Here is a 24,002-nt window from a genome sequence, read left to right as displayed (position 1 = left end):
ATGTGTTTGTAAAAATGGGTTTTAAAAATGATCCTCCCTGCATTACTCCTTACCTGCCATGTGTCTCAACACACCTACACCACAAATTACCGAGTTAAAAATTAGTTTACATTTAGTATTTTTGCTTTTGGATTAAGTAACTAATATTTAATTTAATTGATTACACAAGTCCCAAAAGTGGAGTTGTTAGGTTAAGTCAGATCAGGGAACAGAATCCTTAATCCTTATCCTTAACATATCATAAAAAAATTAGAACAATGCAGTTGGGTTGCATAGTTTTATAGTTTTATATGAAGTCAAAGCAAACAGGATGACAATTTACTATCTGGTTTTAACTGACACGTCCATTTTGAGATACACCCTTTACATATTTAAATGTACTAGTACAACGCTTCCATCCAGGTAGTGCATGGTTATTTTCCCAGGCTGCCAATGAATTTTCAACACACTGAATAAACTGGGTATAATTGTGTTTATTTAGCAATTACAGTTTATCTAGCACCCATGTTTGGTTTAGCTGTACCACAGTCACAAGTTTGACCACATTCATACTCTTTTATTGACACAAAAGCTGAATCATGATCAAATGATCAAATCCTCTTAAATGCAAAATGAATATAATTTACGTAACTGCTTTACACAAAGTAAATAACAAAGATGGAATGGCAGAGCATGAAAGTTCAGTTGGGTGGCAGCTGAAGCAATAGTGAAGTCTGACACAAACAAAGCAAAGATATGTACATCATTACTAAGACTAAGAGACAAGGAAAGGAATATAAAAGAGTTCAATCCCAAATCTTGGGCAAATTCTCCAGGATTCTCCTGCGATGAGATGGGTTTGTTACACCAGAAGCTCGCAGATCCTCCTCAGTAATTCCACTGTAGAGGAGAGAAAAAGCATACACATCAGCACTACTGGAAAACAACTTATTCCTGACCCTGGAGATATTTTAAGTCCAGAAAAAAGCAATAAAACTAGATATGCTATATACGATGACCTAGATCTGGCAAAAGATTTTATTAAAATATAAAGTCAACAAATGACTGTGACTTATTCTGACCTATTATCATAAAACAATGAAATACAAAAACAAAATCTATATAAATAAACATATAAATGCAGTTATTCAAAAATAATAAATGAGTACAAACAGTAAGAAAAATATTTAAGAAAACAGATATTTAGAAATTAATAAATCCACATCATTATTATTATCATTATTATTTTCATTTTTTAGTATGTTGGATCATTTCATAGGAGTGGGTAATATAAATAAAGAAACGACTATAAATCATGACGTCTCTGAGCTGCTGCGAGTCACATTAACAATTTTTTTATTTACTGTATAGTAATTCACAGTTAAAACTGTCGAGTTCAAATTGATGGGAAATTTTTATCAGATATTTCATACACCAACTCAGATGCATCATCACGCTTGAAAGCATCTATCTATGAGCCAGATAGTTTGCAATAATCAGCCTTGTACAAGCAGCACAATGAGAGAAAAGAAGCCGTCCTCCTTCAAACAAGTCCTTGTGTATTAGCCGTTAGACTACATTAGAGCTACATTAGAGCGTAGCTTGATAATATCAGCTTTGTTCTGTATGCAGAATCTGATCTTGCAGAATGAATCGAGTTATACACGGCACTGGTAATTTACAGTCACGGTGCTGCAAGATCACAATATAGCACAAAATTGCCATTGTTGGTTAGCTAATTTAATAACATAAGCCGGCCTAGCTAAAAGACATGTTAAAAAAGTTTTACATTACATACATTTTTTTTGTTGCCATTTCACCAGGCATTTAGTAAATGTGACAGTCATACTGATGTGAACAATAAAATTTTACTCTCATTAACATGGCACTTAACAGTTTAGAGAGTCGATAACAGCTGCAGATAGAATAGTGTTTAGGTTGAGTTATGTTAAAAACAATACATACAGTCTAATAATGGCATCTATAATATTCGCTGCATCTTAGATAATACCATGAATCTATCAAGTGTTCCTTAGTGAAAGTAAAAGTAAAAGCTTGAAAAATTTTGTAACCACTTTTTGAAGTTTACAAAAAACATTTTTAATGAGAAGAAATCACATCGATTAAACATAACCTTATTTTTACTTTGTCTGAAATCTCCCATCAGTGCAATCATGTTACCTGAAGTAATCCAGGTCATTCCAGCCATTTAAACTGAGTCCCAGTGTATAGCGCTGCAGCCCCAGACTACTGAGCAGCTCTCGTACCGTCTCTGGAGCTCCATGCAGGACTGACACCTTAACACAACAAAACACATGCTATTATCAGTTTACACCACAACGTATAACTATATTATAACATAACCTAATAATTTTAGATGTCAAAGTCTCTACTCTTTATTTTACTAAAGTATCATAAGTGCTAATAGGCCACACTGTTGGTGCTGATATTTATTCTAAGCATAATAGATGTTAAAACAACATCTAGCTGTTTACTATTTAAGTGATAATATAGTGACATCACCATAACACTACCTGTTCTCATAGTCAAGTCAAGTCAAGTCAAAGTCAAGTCAAATTTATTTATAAAGCACATTTAAAAACAACAGCTGTTGGCCAAAGTGCTGTACAGAATTTAAGCATATAATTAAATACAAAATACAAAAAATATAAAAGTCAACATCGGACACACAACACACTGTCAACACACAGATTGTACATAGATTTCTATTCCCCTAAACTCAACTTTTCCTTTAAATGTAATTCCACATGGTGCATGGAATGGGTTCTGGATGGGTAAAAGTTGAAAGTAATAAATAAAGATGGTACATTTTGAACTTAGTACACCATATTAATAATGATATTCTGATGAGTAATATTGCATTTCATGTTTTAGCAAACCTAGGTGATACATATGATGCATCATATAAATGTCTTATTATTAAAATTTTTATGTTATATATATCTTTCATATTGCCCACACATATGAGAGCCTCCTCCATGTTTATTTTATCTTGTTGCCATTGTTTATCTAATATAATGCTATATTAATCTCATGTATGCCTTCTATCCATAGTAATTTTAATAATTAAAAGATTACACTATAGTGTGCACTTTTTGAATAAGGGGTTACTATTATGTTATAAAGTTGCCTTTATTGTTAGAGACCCAAAAGGCATGTTTGGACCTCAGGGCCTTCTATTCAAGCAGCAGATCTTACAGTCTGATGCTAGATTCTAATCTATTTTTTATTTATTTTTTTAGAGGATAAAGAATGAATTCCAGATGTTGGTGAGTAATGTTTAGTTTGAGTGTAAATGTTGATATGCAAAGACAGAGGTATTTGTGTCGTTGGCTACCTGTTGCTGAAATAAGTTCTCTATGCACTGAATTTAAAAGGCTTCAATTTAAGTCAATTTAATGACATATATCTTTGCAATTAGTAAGTGAAACATGTAGTCTGTACTTAATAAGTGCTTCTTATTACAAGTTTCTTATGCATACGTTTTCTTTGAACTCACCTCTTTCTCCAAGCAGAAACTAGTTTCAGGGGCTATGGCATAATCATACCCATAATGCCTAGGTAGAGCAGACCTTTGGTTGGAGGGGTACTTCTTGCACGCAGGCAGAAAGTCCACTTCACTCAGTGATTTTGCAATCTGTAGAGCAGTTAGTGAGTTATCTCCTGAAGCTGCAGGTGTCTGATCCATGACCCAGGAAGCTGATGCTTTGGAGTGAGAAACTCTAGTGGACATGTATGGGTAAAGCTTTGGTCCATTACGCACTGGTATTGGTCGCTCCTGGTGAAACCTGGAACAGTCCTTCTTAACTGGCCCATGCACATCCTGTGTAAAGACTGAACTGTTTATAGTGGCATTTTGTAATGTTTTAGTAGGTAATATTGATTCCTGAGTTATGCTAGGCCTTTGAATTTGTGACTGAAATGAAGGACTTGAAGTCTTGTTCATCTGGATTTGGGAAGGATTTGACAAGTCTGGTCCAGGGAAAAGTTGGTATGAGGAAGTTGGATGAGGAGTAATGTGAGTTGGGCGGTCACAAGGTGGTGTGTAAGGTGGCAAGGATCCAGGGATTTCAATTTCCGTGAAGTCAGACCTGCGGGCAGCTCTACAGTCATGGCTATGCGCTCCAGTTACTTTAGGAAGTTGAATCACAGAGTCTTTGGCCCACACTACATTGGGTTGTTTAAGTGAGGGGTCTTCCTCTACCTGGCGCAACACAGGAATGCCCTCAAACATAAAGTAGGCTGGGTTTGTGTAGCTACTAGGAGTCACTGTGTGGGTGGATGATGACATACTGGAAGAGATTCAGATAAACTGAATTGAAACCTGAGTAAATTATCAGTTATTCCAACTCTCCGAAAATAAAATCCATGTGATAGAAAAATGCTTATGGTTAACGGTTTCACTTCCTATTTACAGAAAACAAGAAGGCATACTGTATATTACTCACCGATTGTGGGGGGCACGGGCGGGTGGGGGAGACCAGGGGTTGTTAACTAATCCCCTTTCTTCTTTTTCAATACAGATCCATTCTGTAGTGGGCAAAAATAACACGGATTTCAAACCAGAAATAATAATAATGAAATAATGTAGTTTTCTGGGGTGGAGGATAAGAATGGCTCAGTCCCACTCAGTTTCTTATGGCCCCAATATGCATCTGGGTAAGGTCTCTTATCAGGAAGCCAAAAGAGGAAGGAATAACAAATGACAAAAAAGAAGGGACGACCAACACAGGAACCAAAAGCAGAAGAGCCACAGGGGACACTGCATGACTAGGGCAAATATTATGAAGCTATAGATACCTAAAAAGAAATAACGAAGAGTTGAGCCTCACCAAAGTTCCTCTCCCGCGACCGGTACTTGTTCAATGGTATGTAGACCTTGATTTGGCCTCGGATGGAACCCATCTCCTCACCCCTGTGGGTCAGGCATGTTTCAAATGACTCTGAGTTATTGACCACTACAGACTGCAGAGCCACACAGCATTCACCTGGAATAGAGTGTATACCATGTCACTCATTACTGCAAACATTCATCTGATATGTACTGATTATCAAACATATTCTATCACACATGAGGAAAAAAAGAGTTTACAACATACCATAAGACTCAAATCCATCACATGACTTTACAGATAGGAGTAAGTGTTGGTCCCGAATGTACTCTATATCTGAGATAAAAGGCTGAAGCTGGAGAAAAAGAATTCTGGTTTAACAGTTGCTGTTTTGTTTTGTTCAGTTTTGTTTTGTTTTAACACTAATACAGACCTGAACTATCTCATAAAATGTTGATCATACAGTCAGGTTTATAAATATTTGAACAATAAAACCAACAAAATATATTTAAATGTTAATTCTGTCAAGTTAATGAAACAATAAATATATGAATGGGGTTTAGACTTTCAGATTTAGGGGTTTAGTTAGGTGACTGATTTGAGGATTTATATTAATATTTGTTTAAAAAAGCTCTTGGGTTTGGTTTTACAGTACATTTTGTGTCACTATCTTTCTATACAGTGAAGTACCATTTTTCAATCTTGCTTTTATCTGTCCAAAGGATCTGTGCAGACATGGGCAAGCTTTGTTCAATGTATTTTAGCAGTAATATCTTTTATTTCTATCAGCCTTTCTGTTTGTGCGTGTTGGCAGTGGTTTGATGTAATTTCCGTATTTACACTTAAAAATAACTCTCAATTGTAGTCTTTTACAATGATATGCCTCACTCTTCCAGAGGGTATTTGCTTGGACTGTGAAAGGATATTTCCTTTACCAAAGAAAAATAATTTTGCTTTAGTTGACTTCTGTGGTCTTTCAGGGCTTCTTGTGTTGCTCAGCTCATCATTGCTTTCCTTCTTTTCTGCTATCTTTCTGATAGGTACTGTTTTGTCTTTTTCTGCCTACTGATGGCCTCGTTCACTTGCATTAACAACTATTTGGACTGCATAGTGAGAGTTCCCATTAATTAATGCAAATTCAACACATGTTATCAACAATAAGCAGTAAACAGGCCACACCTGACCATTAAGCTTATTATCAATTAAGTGCCTAATTAGGTCTTGAAGTCATTACTTTAATCACACCTTGATTGCTTAATTTTAAATAATGTTTTTTTGCTATACAGAGACAAAATATAAAAATATTTAGTTGCTGTCCGAATGGACCCAACTATCTATACTATAAACACTATATGTATTTCTCTATACTGTATTTCCAAGACTGTAAACTATGTTGCCATTTTTTGGAAACTACACATTCTTTATTTTTTTCTCAGATCAAAACACATAATTTGATAATGATTTATACTGAAACCTTGGGGAGCTGTTTTGAAGACCAGCTCATTTTGAGGAACCCCGGCACATCACAGCTCTGTGAGTCATTTTCTGCTGAACGGCGTGCCTCTACAAAGGAAAAGAACAAAATGAAAACATGAAATTATTATATGCACATTATGAGACACGAACAATTCAGGACACAACACCACAAGGTTTCCTGTGTAAAAACTTACCTTCAAGACATCGAGAATGAAACTCGATAAAGAACTTGGCCTTGCTGGCAGTCCTCACTATGGCCTCAACTGTCCCTAATTCAATCCACGTTCGATCCAAACATGAGTCTAGCTCCAAAGCAGAAAAGGTATGTTTGTCATGTTTGATATGTTTTGCGTATGACAAATCCATTACAACATACTAACAAAGATACTTTTCCAGAACCACTATATGATATAAAGATTAATGTGTCCATGTCCACAGATAAAGAAGTAGTAGTGATTTATTGAACTTGTACAGATAACATCTGTCTCACATCCGATGATCATTATTAGTATTAATTATGACTAATTATTAATTGCTTTAAAAATTAATGCATGTCCATCATTCGAGCAAATAAGTGTTTAGCAACCCATGACATGACTGCAACAAACTGGATGCAAGATAAAGCAGAAATGTCACATTATTTACAGACCTGGTTTAGGGATCTGTGCAGCCACACTGATTTGAAACGTAGCAAAAACAGGAGAGTGATCGCTTGTAAAAATGTCATCAGTACAACCTAGGGAAAATAAAAAATATGACCAATTCCACAATGAAACATGTCAGGACTTAACACATTTATGAATCTTGCAGTGGGTTTTGCGGACTTACACGTTAACAATTAAATACTAATTTAATGCCGTTACTTAATGTACTGTATATTTTCGGGTTTCAGATAGTTGTAGCTGAACCCTTTATAGTTCGGTTTAAAAACTTGAAGCCATTCTTTGTATTGTTATTGTTCAGTGATTTTGCTGATGTGGCCAAATGATATGGCTGTTTGTTTTTAAAATTACAAGTCAGGCAGGATATGACTCTGATGGAGGACCACAGACCAGTCTTGTGGTGTCTGCATATACATATACTGCAACATATCCTAGGAAAACTTTTTTTAGTTCTTGTGCTGATCATTGAGAAAAGTTACTGAAACTATTTAAGTGTTGTTCTCATAAAAGTAAAAATTGTAATTACACATCCATTGCTTCATTACATGATTTTTTTTTACACAATCGATATTAACACTGTTCATCAGAATTAGTTGGTTGTCAATTTTTTTAAATATTTTCTATGATTAAGTTTTTTTTTAAAGAATTACTAGATAAAGTAATTTGTGTTTTGTATAATTAAAAAAATACCCCCACCTTCAAAAAATCTAAAGCTTAAAAACCTAAAACTAAAATCTTAGTACAACTTGACAGAAATCATAAAAATTGTGACAGTATACATATTTATTATTATTATTATTATTATTATTATTATTATTATTATTATTATTATTATTATTATTATTATTATTATTATTATTATTATTGTGCAGCATGCAATTCAAGAGTATCATTCACACCATATGAAGTACAGGTGTTGTAAGTCTCTGGATAGGATTTCCACAGGACACGATCACACCAGGAAGGCCCATTCACCCGCACCTGAGAACAGACAGAACTTATAATTAATAAATATACGTGTATATATATATATATATATATATATATATATATATATATATATATATATATATATATATATATATATATATGTATGTATGTGTGTGTGTGTGTGTGTGTGTGTGTGTGTGTGTGTGTGTGTGTTTATGCATATATACATATACATGTGTGTGTTTATATGGATAAGGCTCCAAGTTTTATGACAATTCATACAGTATGCTATTATCATCAAACAGAGTACAGCATCTGATGTTGTAATCTAACACTTTGCTCAGCCCAAACTCAGAGGTCACAGCTGAATTAGCATGACCCTGAACCTCTCTTAGAAGACTAAAAATAGTGTTCAACATTTACCATTTTAAAACATTTTGAGATATTGAGAAGTTGGTAACAAATCTGCAAAATTCTGTCCTGATTCAAATGTGGTCATATGTAAAGCCATTCATACTACTCCTTATTTTCCATTTGGGTGGAAAGTTTCTATAAAATAGGTTGACATGTTATATATAACCATCTAATTGCATGCAGTAGATATTTGTGTGTTTATATGTTAACATATGTAAATATTTAAATAAGCAATATCTGAAAAGTGTGCCATTTGTCATAAGTAGACATTAAACATAAGTAGACTTTTAAACTTAAATTAGATCATAAAGAGATCTCTACCCCACTGGTCTTGTATTTCTGCCAAAGGTAGCAATCTCGGGAGCCCCGCTCATACCGGTAAGTGGGTGGAAATGTGATCTTTTCTTCCTCTTAAAATTAAGCACAAGAAAGAAAATATGAAGTCAGGGAAAACGTGTATCTTAAATCTCAAATACAATCACCAGCACTATTACTAAAATCATATGAGTACAAAATATGCATACACAATTTAATATTTCAGTGGCTATTGTTTCCACCAGCTTATATCTGTTTTAAAATCAGCTTTATAACTTTAATGAAAACATTTTTTAGCTAAATTATTTGACTGATATTATGTTGTAAATCTTCTTCTTCTTCTTCTTTCGGCTGCTCCCATTAGGGGTCGCCACAGCGGATCATCCGTCTCCATACCACCCTGTCCTCTACATCTGCCTCTTTCACACCAACTACCTGCATGTCTTCCCTCACCACATCCATGAACCTCCTCCTTGGCCTTCCTCTTTTCCTCCTACCTAGTGGCTCCATCTTCAGCATTTTTCTACCAATATAATTCATGTCCCTTCTCTGCACATGTCCAAACCATCTCAATCTCGCCTCCCTCACCTTGTCACCAAAACATCCTACATGTGCTGTCCCTCTAATAAACTCATTTCTAATCTTGTCCATCCTCGTCACTCCCAACGAAAACCTCAACATCTTCAGCTCTGCTACCTCCAGCTCCACCTCCTGTCTTTTACTCAATGCCACTGTCTCTAAACCATACAACATCGCAGGTCTCACCACAGTCCTATAAACTTTCCCTTTCATTCTTGCAGATACCCTACTATCACAAATCACTCCTGTCACTCTTCTCCACCCACTCCACCCTGCCTGCACTCTTTTCTTTACTTCTCTAACACACTCTCCATTACTTTGCACTGTTGACCCCAGGTACCTGAACTCCTCCACCTTCTCCACCTCTTCTCCCTGCAACCGCATCACTCCACTGCCCTCCCTCTCATTCACACACATGTACTCTGGTCTTACTCCTACTGACTTTCATTCCCCTTCTCTCAAGCGCATATCTCCACCTCTCCAGGCTCTTCTCAACCTGCTCTCTACTCTCACCACAAATCACAATATCATCTGCAAACATCATAGTCCAGGGAGACTCCTGTCTGACCTCGTCCGTCAACCTGTCCATCACCACTGCAAACAGGAAAGGGCTCAGGGCCGATCCTTGATGCAGTCCAACCTTCACCCTGAACCAGTCTGTCGTACCTACTGCACACTTCACTGCCGTCACACTGTCCTCATACATGTCCTGCACCACCCTCACATACTTCTCTGACACACCTGACTTCCTCATACAATACCACAACTCCTCTCTCGGCACCCTGTCGTACGCTTTCTCTAAATCCACAAATACACAATGCAGCTCCTTCTGTCCTTCTCTATACTTCTCCATCAACATGATATTATGTTGTAAATACCTACAGTAAAAAAATTATGTACTGCACCAAATAAAAGGAAAGAATGAAAAAAAAAGTGTTGCAGCTCCTTTGGATTATTAAGATGAGATCATCAGGCATAGACAATGCACATTATGTTGTGAGGCATTTAGAGGGGCTTTGGTCGTCAGATGTGACAAACTGAACGACACATTATTGCCTGACAAATTTTATAAATGTTATAACTTTTTATAATAAAATTTATAATAAAATGCGTTTGAGACTTTCTAAACTTGTTGCAAATTCAGTTCTTGATACTTAAAGAGCATAAAACAGTCAAGCATAACTGGTGTCTAGGATAAGGCACGAATGCAGATGGTTCATACTGAAGTTAAAGAAGGCTTTTCTCTTATGGCGCTCTCTGGTCAGCTGGTCTGCATACATCAGCTCGTCAAACTCCCGCTTTGACACATGCCTTAAAATGTCCTGCATAAGAAAAAGACATTAAATCAGACATTGATCTCTGAAATATAACACAAAAAATAAGGGTACACGAAAAGATTAAAATAATCTGATAGAATGCTGAGCACAGACATTACATCCGTGATTAAATAAAATAAAAACAATGTGGAATGCAAATAGGGTGATGACAGAAAGTGTATGTGACCTCAACATCAAGGTCCAAGCGATAGTTCAAGTCACCACACCAAAAAAGATGGGTAAAGCGCAGGCTAACATCAAAAGCAGCAAGCTGCCGGTCCCCCAGTGATAGCAGTCTGAGGATGTCTTGAAAGTTCTGGTTCCTCCTAAAAGTGGGGAAGAGAAATTTAGCAGTCAAGAAAGGCAAGAAGGGTGAGTTGCAGAAGAAAAAACATGATGCAGTCAGTAAGTGCTGAATAGAAAGGGAAGTTAACAAAAACTGCTGAGATCTATTTTTAAGAGTTCTGTCAATCGAGTGTGTGGTTGTGGGTGTGGGTGCATACCGAAGTGCTTTTTCACGGCCAGAGGTCAAATGACAGTTCACAAAGCCCATGGACGTGCCATTAAAAAGGAACGATATCCCTATGGCTCCTTTGTTTCCTGCAAACATTAAAAAAAAAATCCATAAGTTAAACTAATAATACAATGGTTGTGATAGATTTTTTTGTTTGTTTAATTAATAGTGCCGAAATGTTTGTAACCGATTTTAAGTTATCATTGGCATTTGTTACTAACTCTGTGCTACTCATGCTATCTTGAGTGTTGTCTACATATACTAACATAAGCTTAATGATTAGTTTGCCTCCTTAACTTGTTCGATATTTGGGTGTAGGACATGTGTCTGTGTCTGTGTGTGTGTGTGTGTGTGTGTGTGTGTGTGTGTGTGTGTTGGGGGGGTGGAGAGAGAGAGAGAGAGAGAGAGAGAGAGAGAGAGAGAGAGAGAGAGAGAGAGAGAGAGAGAGAGAGAGAGAGAGAGATCGATCAAATACTTAATGAAAGTTTTGTACCAAGTGTATTCCCGAGGCCTGTCTTTACACTTGCATTGTTTACTTGGCTGATTCGTCCCGCATGCTCTGGTTTTACAAACACAGCCAGTCTGATGTTCCACAGAGACTGCAGTGCCACCTACAGGACATTTACATACAGCACAGGCTCAAAACAAATGTTATAATAGTAATAGTAGTAGTAGTAGTAATTATTATTATTAATGAGAACAACAACAATAATTATTATTATTATTATTATATTAAATTAAATTATTTATTATTATAATTATTATTATTATGTATATAATATATAATCATTGTAATAATAATATAATAAAAACAACAACAACAACAACAACAACAACCACTTTGATAATAATAATAATAATAATAATAATAATAATAATAATAATAATAATAATAATAATTCAAAAAAAGCTCACTTGTTTATAGTCCATATGTGTAGCGTTTTTGAGCGTGGCTCTGATATGCTCAGCCCACTCCTTTTCTCCTTGAGGATTGTCCTGGGTGCCAAATGCATAAATATCATGAGGCAGGCAAGCAATGGAGTCATCAGGAGTTAGCCCCAAACCACAGCATGTAGCCCAAGACTGTAGAGAAGGTGGAGGAGGAGAGCCACCTACAAAGGTACATCAATAATAAACTGATTTTCACTTTTTCAGGAAGATTACTTTTGTCTATAAGGTATTATATACATGGTTCAAAGGGTTTGGCATTAAAAGTAAACAACAATATAGACATGCAAACTAACAATATACTTAATTCATAGTAAAAGATGGGTTTTTTTTGTTGTTTGAGAGACTCTGTGAGCCGTACAGTCATAGATGTGCTACAGTTGTTGCCTGAGCATTGACACAAAAAAAAAAAAAAGCTGAGCCAGAATATGATGTGTACATTTGGACTATAGACTCTGGTGGAGTTTACCGGCTGTAGGAAGGAAGGTCTAGATAAACATATGTGCATCAGAGGGTCAAAAAGATGCAGATAGTCACAGATGTGAAGTAAATCTGGGAAAGATTGGACAAAATTTGGAGGAGGAGGAGTAGCACTTGTGGCAGTTAGATGTAACCGTTCTTAGCAGGTAATTTTTACTTTTGACCGGTAGGTGATGCTAGCAGGAGAAGCAGAAGAAAAAGAGAAATGTAGTATAACAATCTGGTGCCCACAAAACTTTTGTGCTTGGACAACAAATTAAAGGAAAGGTTACAGAGGACTCTCTAAATTTGTCTGAATTTTACATGAACTTACTCCAACCAGAATTGCCATACACACAGAAAAATCAAGATACAGGAATGTACCTAAAAGAGTACAAATGCTTTGTCGCTCCAGCTGTACCTCTGAACATTGGTACATTTTTGTACCTTCTCATTTATCACCCCTAGTGATAGAAATGTGCCTTTGTGTCTTGGTATGGATTAAAATTACATTCTGATATTTTCCCATAGCATTTCACTGACATTCTGTGCACAATTGTTACCAATTTTAACTAACTATCAACTATTTTGTAACTAATTTTAATAAATGTTCTTTAAGAGGTACAAATAAGTCCCGAGGTACATTGCAAAAAGCGAGAAAGCTTTGGCACTATTTTAGGTACATTCCTGTACCTTAATTTTTGGAAATTAATGGAAATTACAGCTTTGAATATTGCATAAGCTTGTAACCTCATAGTTTCATTTTTAAGCACTATATACAAAGTTTTATAAAAAATTTATTGCGTTACCCATGTTCCACGTGCCCACAAAAACAGAGATGGCATCAGGCTCATTCTGTTGGGAATTTGTGCTTTTCATCAGCTGCAGAAGCTGGCAAAAGGCCTCTCTTTTCTGCAGGGAGGATGATAACATGTAAATATATTGTTCATAACTATTAATGGAAATTCTGTTTTGTCCGTCTTTTTCCCTCTACATTTCTCTGCACCACGACGAGCTATGTTTTGCTTTTAATAACTTGCTGAGGAAACTGAGGGATTAACTCTTTTTAAGTCAAAACAGGCATATACATTATAAGAATACATTTGTATAGAAAATTAAATGCCACTATAAACAGATAAAAAATATTTTTATTTCTTTAATTAATGCAAAAATGGTTACATTGGCACATTTCTGGGGCATTAGAGGAATTATACATTTTAGGACCTTTATGTCACACCATTGATTATTTTCTGTCCTGTCCTGTTCTATTCATTACCTAATCCGCTTTAGACTAACCTTAAAGCTCTCAAACAGTAGCTCTCTTGGAGGCTTGTGATGACTGTCCAACACCATCCTCAGCTTAGCTGGGCTGCTCTGAAGCTTTACCAGTTGCACAACTGACAACAAAATGGTACATTAGTACAGTTATTGTAATATAGCACAATATTTTGGTCGTATAATATAATATTATTTGCAAGCAGACTGTATGATTTATTTAGTTCTGCAGTGATACAGGCAAACTTACTCCTGTCATGTGTAATGGTCTCTATGCCTAATGAGCCAGTCTTCCTGTCAAAGAGCAGCACACCATTGTCCACATCAACTGACACCATCTGCCTTCCATACCTGACCACCTTCACCTAAATAAAATACACAATATAATGTATACTTATTGGTGTAGCCAATGGGTGACTATGTTTCATGCTGTAGGACATTATTATTGTAAATATTAGTAGTAGTAGCAATAGTGACAGTAGTAGAAACAGAAGAAGTGTCACTGTGGTTAACAGTATCATTATGTGAAAGTGAATCTCACTCTGTTACACACATTTGAATGCTAAGAGAACACCCTTTTTAAATAAGAAACACCTCTGGTAAATAACATTGAACAACAAATCCAGGAAATTTGAAAGATAATTACTTCTCCGTCCTATGGTGATGCTTGCCAATATGTAACATCATTCAAGAACATGCAATTCTTGCTAATTAGCACAAACCCAGATATTTTGCTTTGTTTAGTTTTGTAGCCTTTATTGTCCTTGATACAATTCCATTTTAATGGTAGCTATAATGCATAACTAATAATGTCATTTTGTATAAGCACTTTCTGTAGCTAGCAATGCATGTCTTTAAGTTCCAATGGAGATCCTACTCAGGGCATACACATACAGGGTAGCCACATTGGTGTATTCCATGCATGCGGATTAATATTTTGCCCCACTCTAGCTTCTTGTTTCAATAAAGCCATATGTTAACCTAGTTAGTCCACTGTCATAGGTCTCTGGAGAGCCTGTACAGCTATGCTAGTGAAGAAGGTACAATAATTTACCTGAAAGCTGTGCACAGGGACGACTTTGGCAGGTGATTTTACAGGTAATACAGGCTCAGGGACAGATGCTGGCTGCATAGAAAGGTTGTGATTAGTCACAGCCTCTTGGAGTGCTGTGAGGACCTGTAAAATCATGGCACAGTTTAGAAAAACAAAATAAAGTTTGGAAATAAAATGGAAACACTTCTTATGAAGAATAAGTAATGCAGCATGTGTGAATCAAGACTTTTTAAGATGAAGTGTTTTGTATACCCTCTTCTCTAGAGAAGATAGCAGGTTGACCAACGTTGTTATTTTGTAGAGTAGAGTATCAAGGTTATCCTCTGGACCCTTTCCCATATTCTACAAAAAAAAGTAACATGTAATAAACAATAAGTAATATGTTTAATCAGTGGTGGACACTAATGAAGTAAATAGAATTCATTACTGTACTTGAGTCAACTTTTACTTTAACGTCACTTAATTCAAATTAAAATATCTTTTTTACTCAACTACATTTTCCGAAATCAGTTGTTCCTTTTTGTTTATGAGTGGACACAAACTCAGCTGGTCCAGCACACAGCAAGTTAACAATCAGGGCAGAGCACACTCTCTGTTTTGAACTTGTTTTGATTGCCACTTAGTGGTATCTACTTAGCACCAACATACAGTTCAGCGTCAGTTCAACAGCATGCAGAACATTTTGACTGGCCTTATTTGCACTAGTTGAGTTGATAAATTTAATTTATATCAATCAGAGTTTGACTCATTAATATCATTCTATTAATAAATTGGTGTGCTAAGAGTAACACCAGAGTCTTTTCACATAAACTGAGTTGATTAAGCAACAGTTTTAGGACAAAAATAATAATAGGACATTATAGCCATAATAAATCATAGTATTTTGGATACTGAAGTACATTCAAAGGCAAATACTTTTGTACTTTTACTCTAGTGAAAGTTTAAAGGGAGCACTTTTACTTTTACTGAAGTAATATTTTAGATTGGTTTGTGTACTTCATCCAAAACTTAATATAATCTTCATGAGTTTCTGTGGGTTATTCTGAAAATCTGTATAATTAATATTGCAATTACATTGCAATGCATAGGCACTGCACTTGGAAAGGCAAACAGTAAGTAAAAATCAGAAACTGACATTGTGTGACAATCACAAAATGGCACATAATAAAGATATTTTAACTTGGGCTATATTTAAGCTTCCTGTTACAGTAGTGAGAATATAATTATGGCGTAAAGCTTTACTTGCGGTCAGTTGTTATATATTTATACTTTTTGGGGTTGTAAATTACAGGTATATCTACACTTACGCTGGCAATTGTAATTAAAAAGTGGCTCAGTTCTGTGTCACTTCTGAGGTAAATAAGTCTCTTTAGATCAGTGCATCGAAAGCTAGTTACTAAAGTTAGATATTTCCCTTTGCAAATTCACATGTTTAAATAGGGAAATATCTGAGGTAATTTGATACAAATGGGTGATGACCACAGTCATCTAAGATAAGACTTAGGCACTCTGTCTTTAATAATATATTTAAATTAAGTACTAAAGTACTAAAATGCCATTTTATGCATTTTAAGTAATATTCCAAAACTAAATAAATAGTATTTTTTTGCAGACTGTACATTGTTTCAAGTCAGAGGTTATTTTAAATATAGATAATATGGCTTACCTGGATTTTAGGGCTAGTCAAGAGACAACTGGGATGGTCAAAGACTTTAGCCAGGGTCTCCAAACTGGACATCGTCTGATCAATCTCACTGTAGATGCAACAAGACATTTCTACTGTTTTACTGTATATTATAGCAGTAGAAGGTTTTGGGGGTATGAATTATAGCTTTTATGTTCTGAGATTTTATTAGTAAAAATCTAAAACTCACCAACTAAGCTACACACCAAGCACAAACTAAGATTTAATATCTATGTAATGTCTGGATACTTTAGTTGAATTGGTTTAATCCAAACATAAATAACAAATACATGTAACTCAAAATGCATTATCAGCTTGGCCCTAATGTATTCTGAACTATAAGCCAAAAGTGGATAGATTAAATTCATCAATGCTGTTACAGCATTTAAAAGCATAATTTTTGTATTTTGGGTTTCCAACCGTGTAAGATGATTTTGGGAAAGGCCATCATAGGCGTTGTTTTTAGGTGTCCAGATACATCTATATAGACGATTTTTTTTACATTTATTTAATGTGCCTATTGTTTCAATAGTGGTTAGTGAAATTTGTTTTTACAGATCATATATATGCATATTGAGTAAGTACACATGCACACATGCAATGCCATTGTCACTTACAACTACGATGACAAAGTCAAAATTTATGACTGAAAACTGAAGTTTTTTACAGTTATCCTCGCACAGTACTGTATAATCAAAGTATACAGTAGGTTTACTGGTCGGCACAATCTCGGGTTTTGTGTCTTGTCTTGTGTTGTCTGTCTGCACTGTCTGTCTGTCCTGTTTTTTGTCTTCACTGTTTGCACTAGGTTGCACTCGATGCACTTTACGTAGCTCGTGTTGTGTTGTAGCTCTATGTTGTTTAGTGTTGAACCAGGGTTGTCTCGTTTTTACTGTGTTCCACTGTGTATAGTAGAAATGACAATAAAAGCCTCCTGACTTGACTTGACTTGGTACCTGTGCAGTTTATGGCAGGTGGTGCAGAGGATTCGTTGGAGAAAATGTAGTACTGAGCCTCCTTTCTTTATACTCTCCAGATCCAGCGTCACATCACCACGCAAGTACTCGCCAAGCAAAGTCACCATCTCAGATGTCACACTACTATACACACAAAAAAGGTTATACAATTTGTAATGCCATAGCATTCTTCTCTGTGGTATAGAACATCTCCTTGTACCTTTGTGATAACACTTGGATTTATAACTGGAATTCAATGTCAAGTCCAGCTGAAAATAATGATATAATATATATGCGTGTGCATTGTATAAATGTGTACATGTTCACCTGTTTGAAGTGATGGCCTGCAATCTCTGCAGCAGTAGCTGGGACGCTGGTGTTTGAGTTGCAGGCGGTAACTGAGCTGTAGGTGGCGCCTGGGCCGCAGGAGAAGAAGCCACAGGGTTCCACACTGAGCCTGGCTTCTCATCATCCCCATCTACAACATGAACACATAACATTATGAAAACCACAATGACAGATTTGGGAATACAGTTCTGTTTATGCATTTGAGACATATTTCCTCTCTGAACTTTCAGGGGTTTAATTTTCTAAATTCAAAAAAATTCCTAGCAGACTCTGATCACCTGTTTTTTTGTGTGTTTTTTTTTATCTCTGAGTAACAAGTGTATTGCAACCAAAAATAATATTTTTACTTTAAACAAACAAATATATAAAATATAGCAAAATATTCTTATGATTATTTTGACTGCACGTTGTGCTGATACGTAACATCAGCGTGTACACTCCTATTTTAAGCACAGCCATAATCTCTGGCTTCGCTATGTGTAGTGATTATGGTAGCACTGCATTGTTCAAATGAAACATGCATGAAAATGCAGAGGACTCTATCAAGATTGATCAAGATTGCTCACATCTGACAGTGCTGACACATATACACAGATACAAATAAGGGAAAGGTTGTTTTCATATCCTGGTGGTGACCAAATAGCCACACCAATAAAAGAAATATCTTACATGCTTCACTTTTTGAGACAATTTGCTAAATCTTAAATTTTTTTACAATACTTAAAGTAAGCAAAAAATGTTCTCGTTATGGTACGGTTTAATTATAAGCATGGTATTAAGTAGCTGTTTTAATGATTATGCCAAGATCCTCACCAAGACAACAATAAAAATGTGTGTGTGTGTGTGTGTGTGTGTGTGTGTGTGTGTGTGTGTGTGTGTGTGTGTGTGTGTGTGTGTGTGTGTGTGTGTGTGTGTGTCTTACCTGAGCTCTCCTCCACTAGTTCAATCTCTCGTACTACTGGATAAAGCAAAGGGATCACCAGGCCTTTATGTGGTTGCTGGTATCCTAAAACTAAATCACCAAGAGTTCGGAAACAGTTCACCTGCACTCCTTGTGTGGTCTGTAAAAACAAGGAAATGGCCCCAAACACATGCACATACATACACAGACAGAGGGAGAGAGAAAGAGAGACACAAGTAATTAACCTGAACAAACAGAAAGATATTATACTGATTTCCCCCAAACATACATAAACTAAGTTCACACCATTTCAATAACATTAAGTAGAGCAGTGCAATGGAAACTGGAAGCATTCATACAAGTAAGGACCCTACAGTGGGTGTTTTTTTCTTTACCACACTTAAAAAAGCTTTAACACCAAGAGATGAATTTTGCTGCTGAATTATCAATAAAAAATTACAAGAAATACTGTATGTGCTTGAGCATATCTATTGTATCGGCATGCTAGTGTGTCTGCGAGTGTCACAAAAATATAATGCATTTTGATTTGTGTAAACTTTACTTCAGTGTCAGTGCACAACACTTACACTGCTGGGCAAAATTATGAGCCAGAAATTGAGTTTTTAATGGTCTTAATATTGAATAAATATCCAGAATATTTGTGAACAAATATACCTATGAGACCTTTTTTGCACATATTTATTCGTTTGTTTTTGCCATAGTGAAAGGTTGGGGGGAAAGCTAGAAATAACTACATTCACTTACGTATTTTTGTACACAAATGTATAATTCTAATAAAACTTGTTAAGGTGTATACAATTTTGCAAATAGGATCTTCTGTGGGGTTTTTTTTAAGATTAGTCATTATTTGGTTACATGCTATACCCGATGAACCCCGTCAAGGACCCAATTACCAGCTTATAAATGCAACCAGGACTGATAGAGCAATGTAGGATTTACAGATTTCTTGTGTAAGAACAGAATTCTTGTGGATTTCATGATCAATAATTTGTTATTAAGACCATTACAAGCATGATTATTTGCCATTTTGTTCTCTGGGGAGTGTACTTGTTTTTTATTTATTTTATATATATATATATATATATATATATATAAATATATATATATATATATATATATATATATATATATATATATATATATATATATATATATATATATATATATATATATATTTTTTTTTTTTTTTTTTTTTTTTTTTTTTTTTTTTAGATAACTGTATGTTCCTAGTATGGCAGACAACACCATTTTGGAATCAGCTAGTCTATTTCTGTTGCCAAAAAATTATTCAAACAGCAGCATTTTTCTCCAGACTGGAGGAAAAGAGCTTCTTGAAAAACAATTAAAAGGGCAGAAAGAGACAGTTGGAGAGACTGGATTGGAAAAAAGTCTGCCACTTAGACAAAATGAACCAAGAAACCAGCAACTATTCTTACTTCTAAAGAAAGAATAAACCACAAAGCAGCAATGACAGAAATCGAGAAAGTGTGTGTGTCAGGGGGGTTGTAGGGTAATATGTTTTTATAGGTTGGTGGAGACCAAATGTCTCACAAAGAAACAAAGATAGGAATATCTGACTATTCCACACTAAGATTTTTTATTCTGTAGCTATAGGTTTTATTTTAAAAAGCTAAAAGAGCCAAATGGTGTCCTTTTATTAACTAATATAAAGGTTAAGGTTAGAGTTAGGTTTAAATGCATGCATAGTATTAAATAATAAATAATTTAAAAAAAAATTTTCAATAGAAAAATCCTCATAATGATAAAGTAAAACATGTGTGTGTGTGTGTGTGTGTGTGTGTGTGTGTGTGTGTGTGTGTGTGTGTGTGTGTGTGTGTGTATGTGTGTGTTAGGTGAATTATTAAAAAAGCTCATGCAATTTTGTTTTACTTTTACAACTTGTGTTTTTCTCCATATGCCTTTAATAATAATAATAATAATAATAATAATAATAATAATAATAATAAAAACCAATATGGATAAAAATGATTAACTCATGTAAAACAGAGTATAGGGTTCATTTACAGAACTATGTGTTTAATACTTTAGATATTAGATTAACATTTTTATTGTTATATCAAAATATTCATAGCCCATTAAAGGAATGCCCACAAACCCACACACATGCTCATACAAAATGACCCAATCCAGCAATTGTGTATAGGACAGGCACTATGTGTAGGTGTTGGAGGAATCTGTGTGAAACACATAATTTACTCAGAAAACTACTGAAGTCATTCACCAGACATGCATTTGGAACCACTCACACAAAACAACGAACACTACTGCAACAACATTGTGTAGTACATAGGCAGATTTTGGTGCTTGATTTAAGATATTCCGCAACAGTGAAACAAATGTATAGTGATTGGAAAAAAAAAAAAAAAGATATATATATATATATATATATATATATATATATATATATATATATATATATATATATATAACAGAACCCTATCCACTGAATTACTACAGTACAAACATAAGCACACTAAATAATGAGGGCCATGTTTTTTTTACTCAGTATCTAACAATGCATGCCCTCACCTGAACAGCCAGCAACCCATCTGCATCAGGAAGGATGCGGTAGGTGTGAACATGGCGCTGGAATCTAAAGGCAGCACAAAATTATTATTAAACAATGATAAGAAAGGTCAAAATAACGAATATACAACCTGAAACATTGAATGGCTGATGCTATACCACACAGTGTTGTGGTTCAGCCACATTTGGGTCATGAAAGTACAGCTGAGCATGTGGTAGGATTTTAATCTAAGCCTTTCTCTCTTAAATTAAAAAGACACAAATGCTATGGGTAAAGGAAAAGAAGAACAGAAATGAGCAGAAAGTGGAGTTGAGTACTGTTGACAGTCAAAGGAAGTGAAAAAGAGAAGGATGAAAGAGAGGGTAAAGGGGAGACAGAGTATAAAAAAATGAGCAAATAGGGGAAAAAACACTGAATGCTGGAGGCCTCAGGCTTCAGGAATGTGTCTGGAAGGGAGAGTAAAAAAGGGAGCAGTGCAGTCTCTAAACTTTAGTTTTTCCCTCCAGAGGCCAGGTGGAGAAAAGAAGAGTTTATAAGCCTGAACTATTCTAATCTAGTGGGGATCAGGAAAGACTTCCACTTACACTAGCAACTTCAAATTGATTATTTATATACTGAAATATACAACATATTGTAGGAAACTATACAGAAAGCTAACTGATGAGGTTCTCTCTTAGCTTCAGCTTTCGTGGTCCTGAAGTATGTATGTTTCATAAACAATAAATATAAAACAGACTTTATGAGGCACAGCTACCAGAAGAAAAGGGAGTGAGTGTGATGACTGCTCATATTTTTTGTATTAAACAACTTTTGAGACATGCCATGTGTGAAATCATATCATATATAAGTAAGGGAGTCATAACTTAAAGCTTAACTCTAAGGAAAGCATCTTGTGAGGTAGTTGCTGATAAAAATGAGATTGCCAGCAAGTATAAATGTGGGTTTTACTCACAGTAGACAAAGTGCATAGGCACCAGGCACAGATTCGCTGTCACGCACCAAGAAACTGCCATCCTTCCCGGCACGAGCCAGTAGCTCCTCTGCCTGAACCCGACTAATGTCCCTGTGGTACCATGCTGGAGACGTCATTATGGCTCAACAAGGCCACTAACAAAAAATGTCTGAGAACTTTTATCCAACGTTTAACTGCCAGGATAAACAGTGGTAGCTATCCAAAAAAATGATCCAAGGAAAGCAGAAAAAGGATCAAGGAGAGGGTCAAAAAAAGACCTCAGCACATACAATTTTCTCATCCCTGCAAGATATACAAGTCTTCAAAATACTTCCAAAAAAACTAATCCACCTTCACAGAATCCAAATACTGCCTTTACATAATACAGTGTGTTTGCTTATCCAGAAAGCACAAAATCCTGAGGGTGTCTCCAGGACCGGTTCCTTCAGTAAGAAGATTTGGCACTTGTTCAGATTGAGGATGATCTTCAGAGAGGTTTCTTCTTTTGCTGTTTTACTCCCGGATCAAAGTTTGCCAGCTGAGGCTGGAAGGTCTGCAAAACAGTCAACTCTCATGTAAATGCTACAACAAAAGTGTCTATTGTACCTTATACAAATTTCCTGCATTAAAAACAAATCCAAGAAGAGGAACTAAGAGCACAGCAAAAATAAGGCTGGTTCAATTATCCAAGTGCACATCAGAGTAGAGCCACCACAAAATTCAAATGATTTTCCACTCAGTCTTTTTAGCCTTATAAGGAAAACAAGGGGCAGGAACCCCTCAGAGAAGTTCAGCTGATGTCTGTAACCTCCATTGATGTGCAGTCAAATGCAGCTGAGAGTTCGTTAAGAAGTGTCAGTATATCAGACATGTCTAGACTTCATGTGAAGAGATGTGCAAGATAAAAACAATGTCTTCATGCCCTCAAAATTGCTACCATAGAGATGCAGGGTTGCAGCCAGCAGCCCCCACAAGCACTAAGCAGATGTAGGAAGTGCTTCACTGTTTCATTGCTCCAGATGGCAGAAAAGGAAGAGAGTTGAGAGCAAAAAAAAAAACCACTTTAGAAAGAATTCCTCCGAGTGACTTTACTTGATCACTGGTGTGTGAAACCAAGTCCAACCCAATGTATCAGTCTTTACAGCTAAAAAAGTTTGCTCTTACATGTTCTTACAAACACAGACAGACACAAGATAGTGTACCATATCTGACTCACCTTTAAATCAATGTTTGTGCATACAACACACACTTCTTTCTATTTCTATGATCTCATTTATGAGCGTGCCATTTCCCTCTTTCCCTGTTTGCTTCGGTTGGTCTCAGGAAGTTGTGGGAGCAGCCTCCTCCATATGGATATGATCATTCCCTCTCTGTTCTTCCACAGCCTTGCTCCTCCTTCATCGCTTTTCTTCTTTCTTTCTTTTTTTCACTGTGTTGAGTTTTTTCCTCACTTAAAGCTGCCTGGCTTTTCTGCCTCTCCCTACTCAGCAAAAATGTGCTGCACAGCTCTAAACCACCAAACAAAACACATCTCTCCTTTTTCTCTGTTCCTCCCTCTTTTCTCTGTCTCTTACAAACACTCTCAGAAACACACAAATAAACAAAGTTTCATTGACAATTCCATTTCTATTTAGTCCTAAGTAGTATTTGATAAAGTGGTTGAGGTTTTCAGCTCATATGGGATCCCACCTCATTCCTTTCTGTGTCATCTTATTTTTGGGCTCAATCTGATTGTGGAAACAGACCACAAGCAGTTAGATGAGGGTAAAAGTCATTGGACCCATACAGTCAGATTTACAATTCAGCACCCCCTGCTGT

General features: G+C 35.8%; 1 protein-coding gene across 6 annotated transcripts; it reads right to left on the bottom strand.

Annotated features, from left to right (window-relative positions):
* Window positions 1-455: 455 nt before the first annotated feature.
* On the bottom strand, window positions 456-23,662 carry inppl1b (inositol polyphosphate phosphatase-like 1b). Of its 6 annotated transcripts, none has more exons than XM_083560503.1 (28): window positions 22,798-23,662; window positions 22,185-22,722; window positions 21,235-21,298; window positions 18,685-18,823; window positions 17,742-17,892; window positions 17,415-17,558; window positions 16,441-16,528; window positions 15,027-15,116; window positions 14,775-14,897; window positions 13,971-14,085; window positions 13,742-13,842; window positions 13,255-13,357; window positions 11,954-12,150; window positions 11,532-11,649; window positions 11,028-11,124; window positions 10,712-10,850; window positions 10,431-10,530; window positions 8,636-8,724; window positions 7,870-7,951; window positions 6,958-7,044; window positions 6,503-6,610; window positions 6,307-6,395; window positions 5,100-5,187; window positions 4,833-4,988; window positions 4,449-4,530; window positions 3,500-4,292; window positions 2,161-2,276; window positions 456-879 (listed from the first exon to the last, which is right to left on the bottom strand). In XM_083560503.1, the coding sequence occupies exons 2-28, from the start codon at window positions 22,319-22,321 to the stop codon at window positions 786-788; spliced, it is 3,690 nt and encodes a 1,229-aa protein (XP_083416629.1). In that variant the 5' UTR covers window positions 22,322-22,722; window positions 22,798-23,662; the 3' UTR covers window positions 456-785. The 6 variants fall into 6 exon arrangements, with proteins under 6 accessions (XP_083416629.1, XP_083416630.1, XP_083416628.1 ...); XM_083560504.1 differs by having other exon boundaries at window positions 22,185-22,737; window positions 23,401-23,662; XM_083560502.1 differs by having other exon boundaries at window positions 22,185-23,662.
* Window positions 23,663-24,002: the final 340 nt, after the last annotated feature.

This window comes from Silurus aristotelis (genome assembly GCF_946808225.1).
Source record: "Silurus aristotelis genome assembly, chromosome: 14".
In the NCBI taxonomy this organism is placed as follows: Eukaryota; Metazoa; Chordata; class Actinopteri; order Siluriformes; family Siluridae; genus Silurus; species Silurus aristotelis.
Note: the sequence above shows the minus strand (reverse complement) of the source record. Positions and strands in the feature narration are given on the sequence as shown.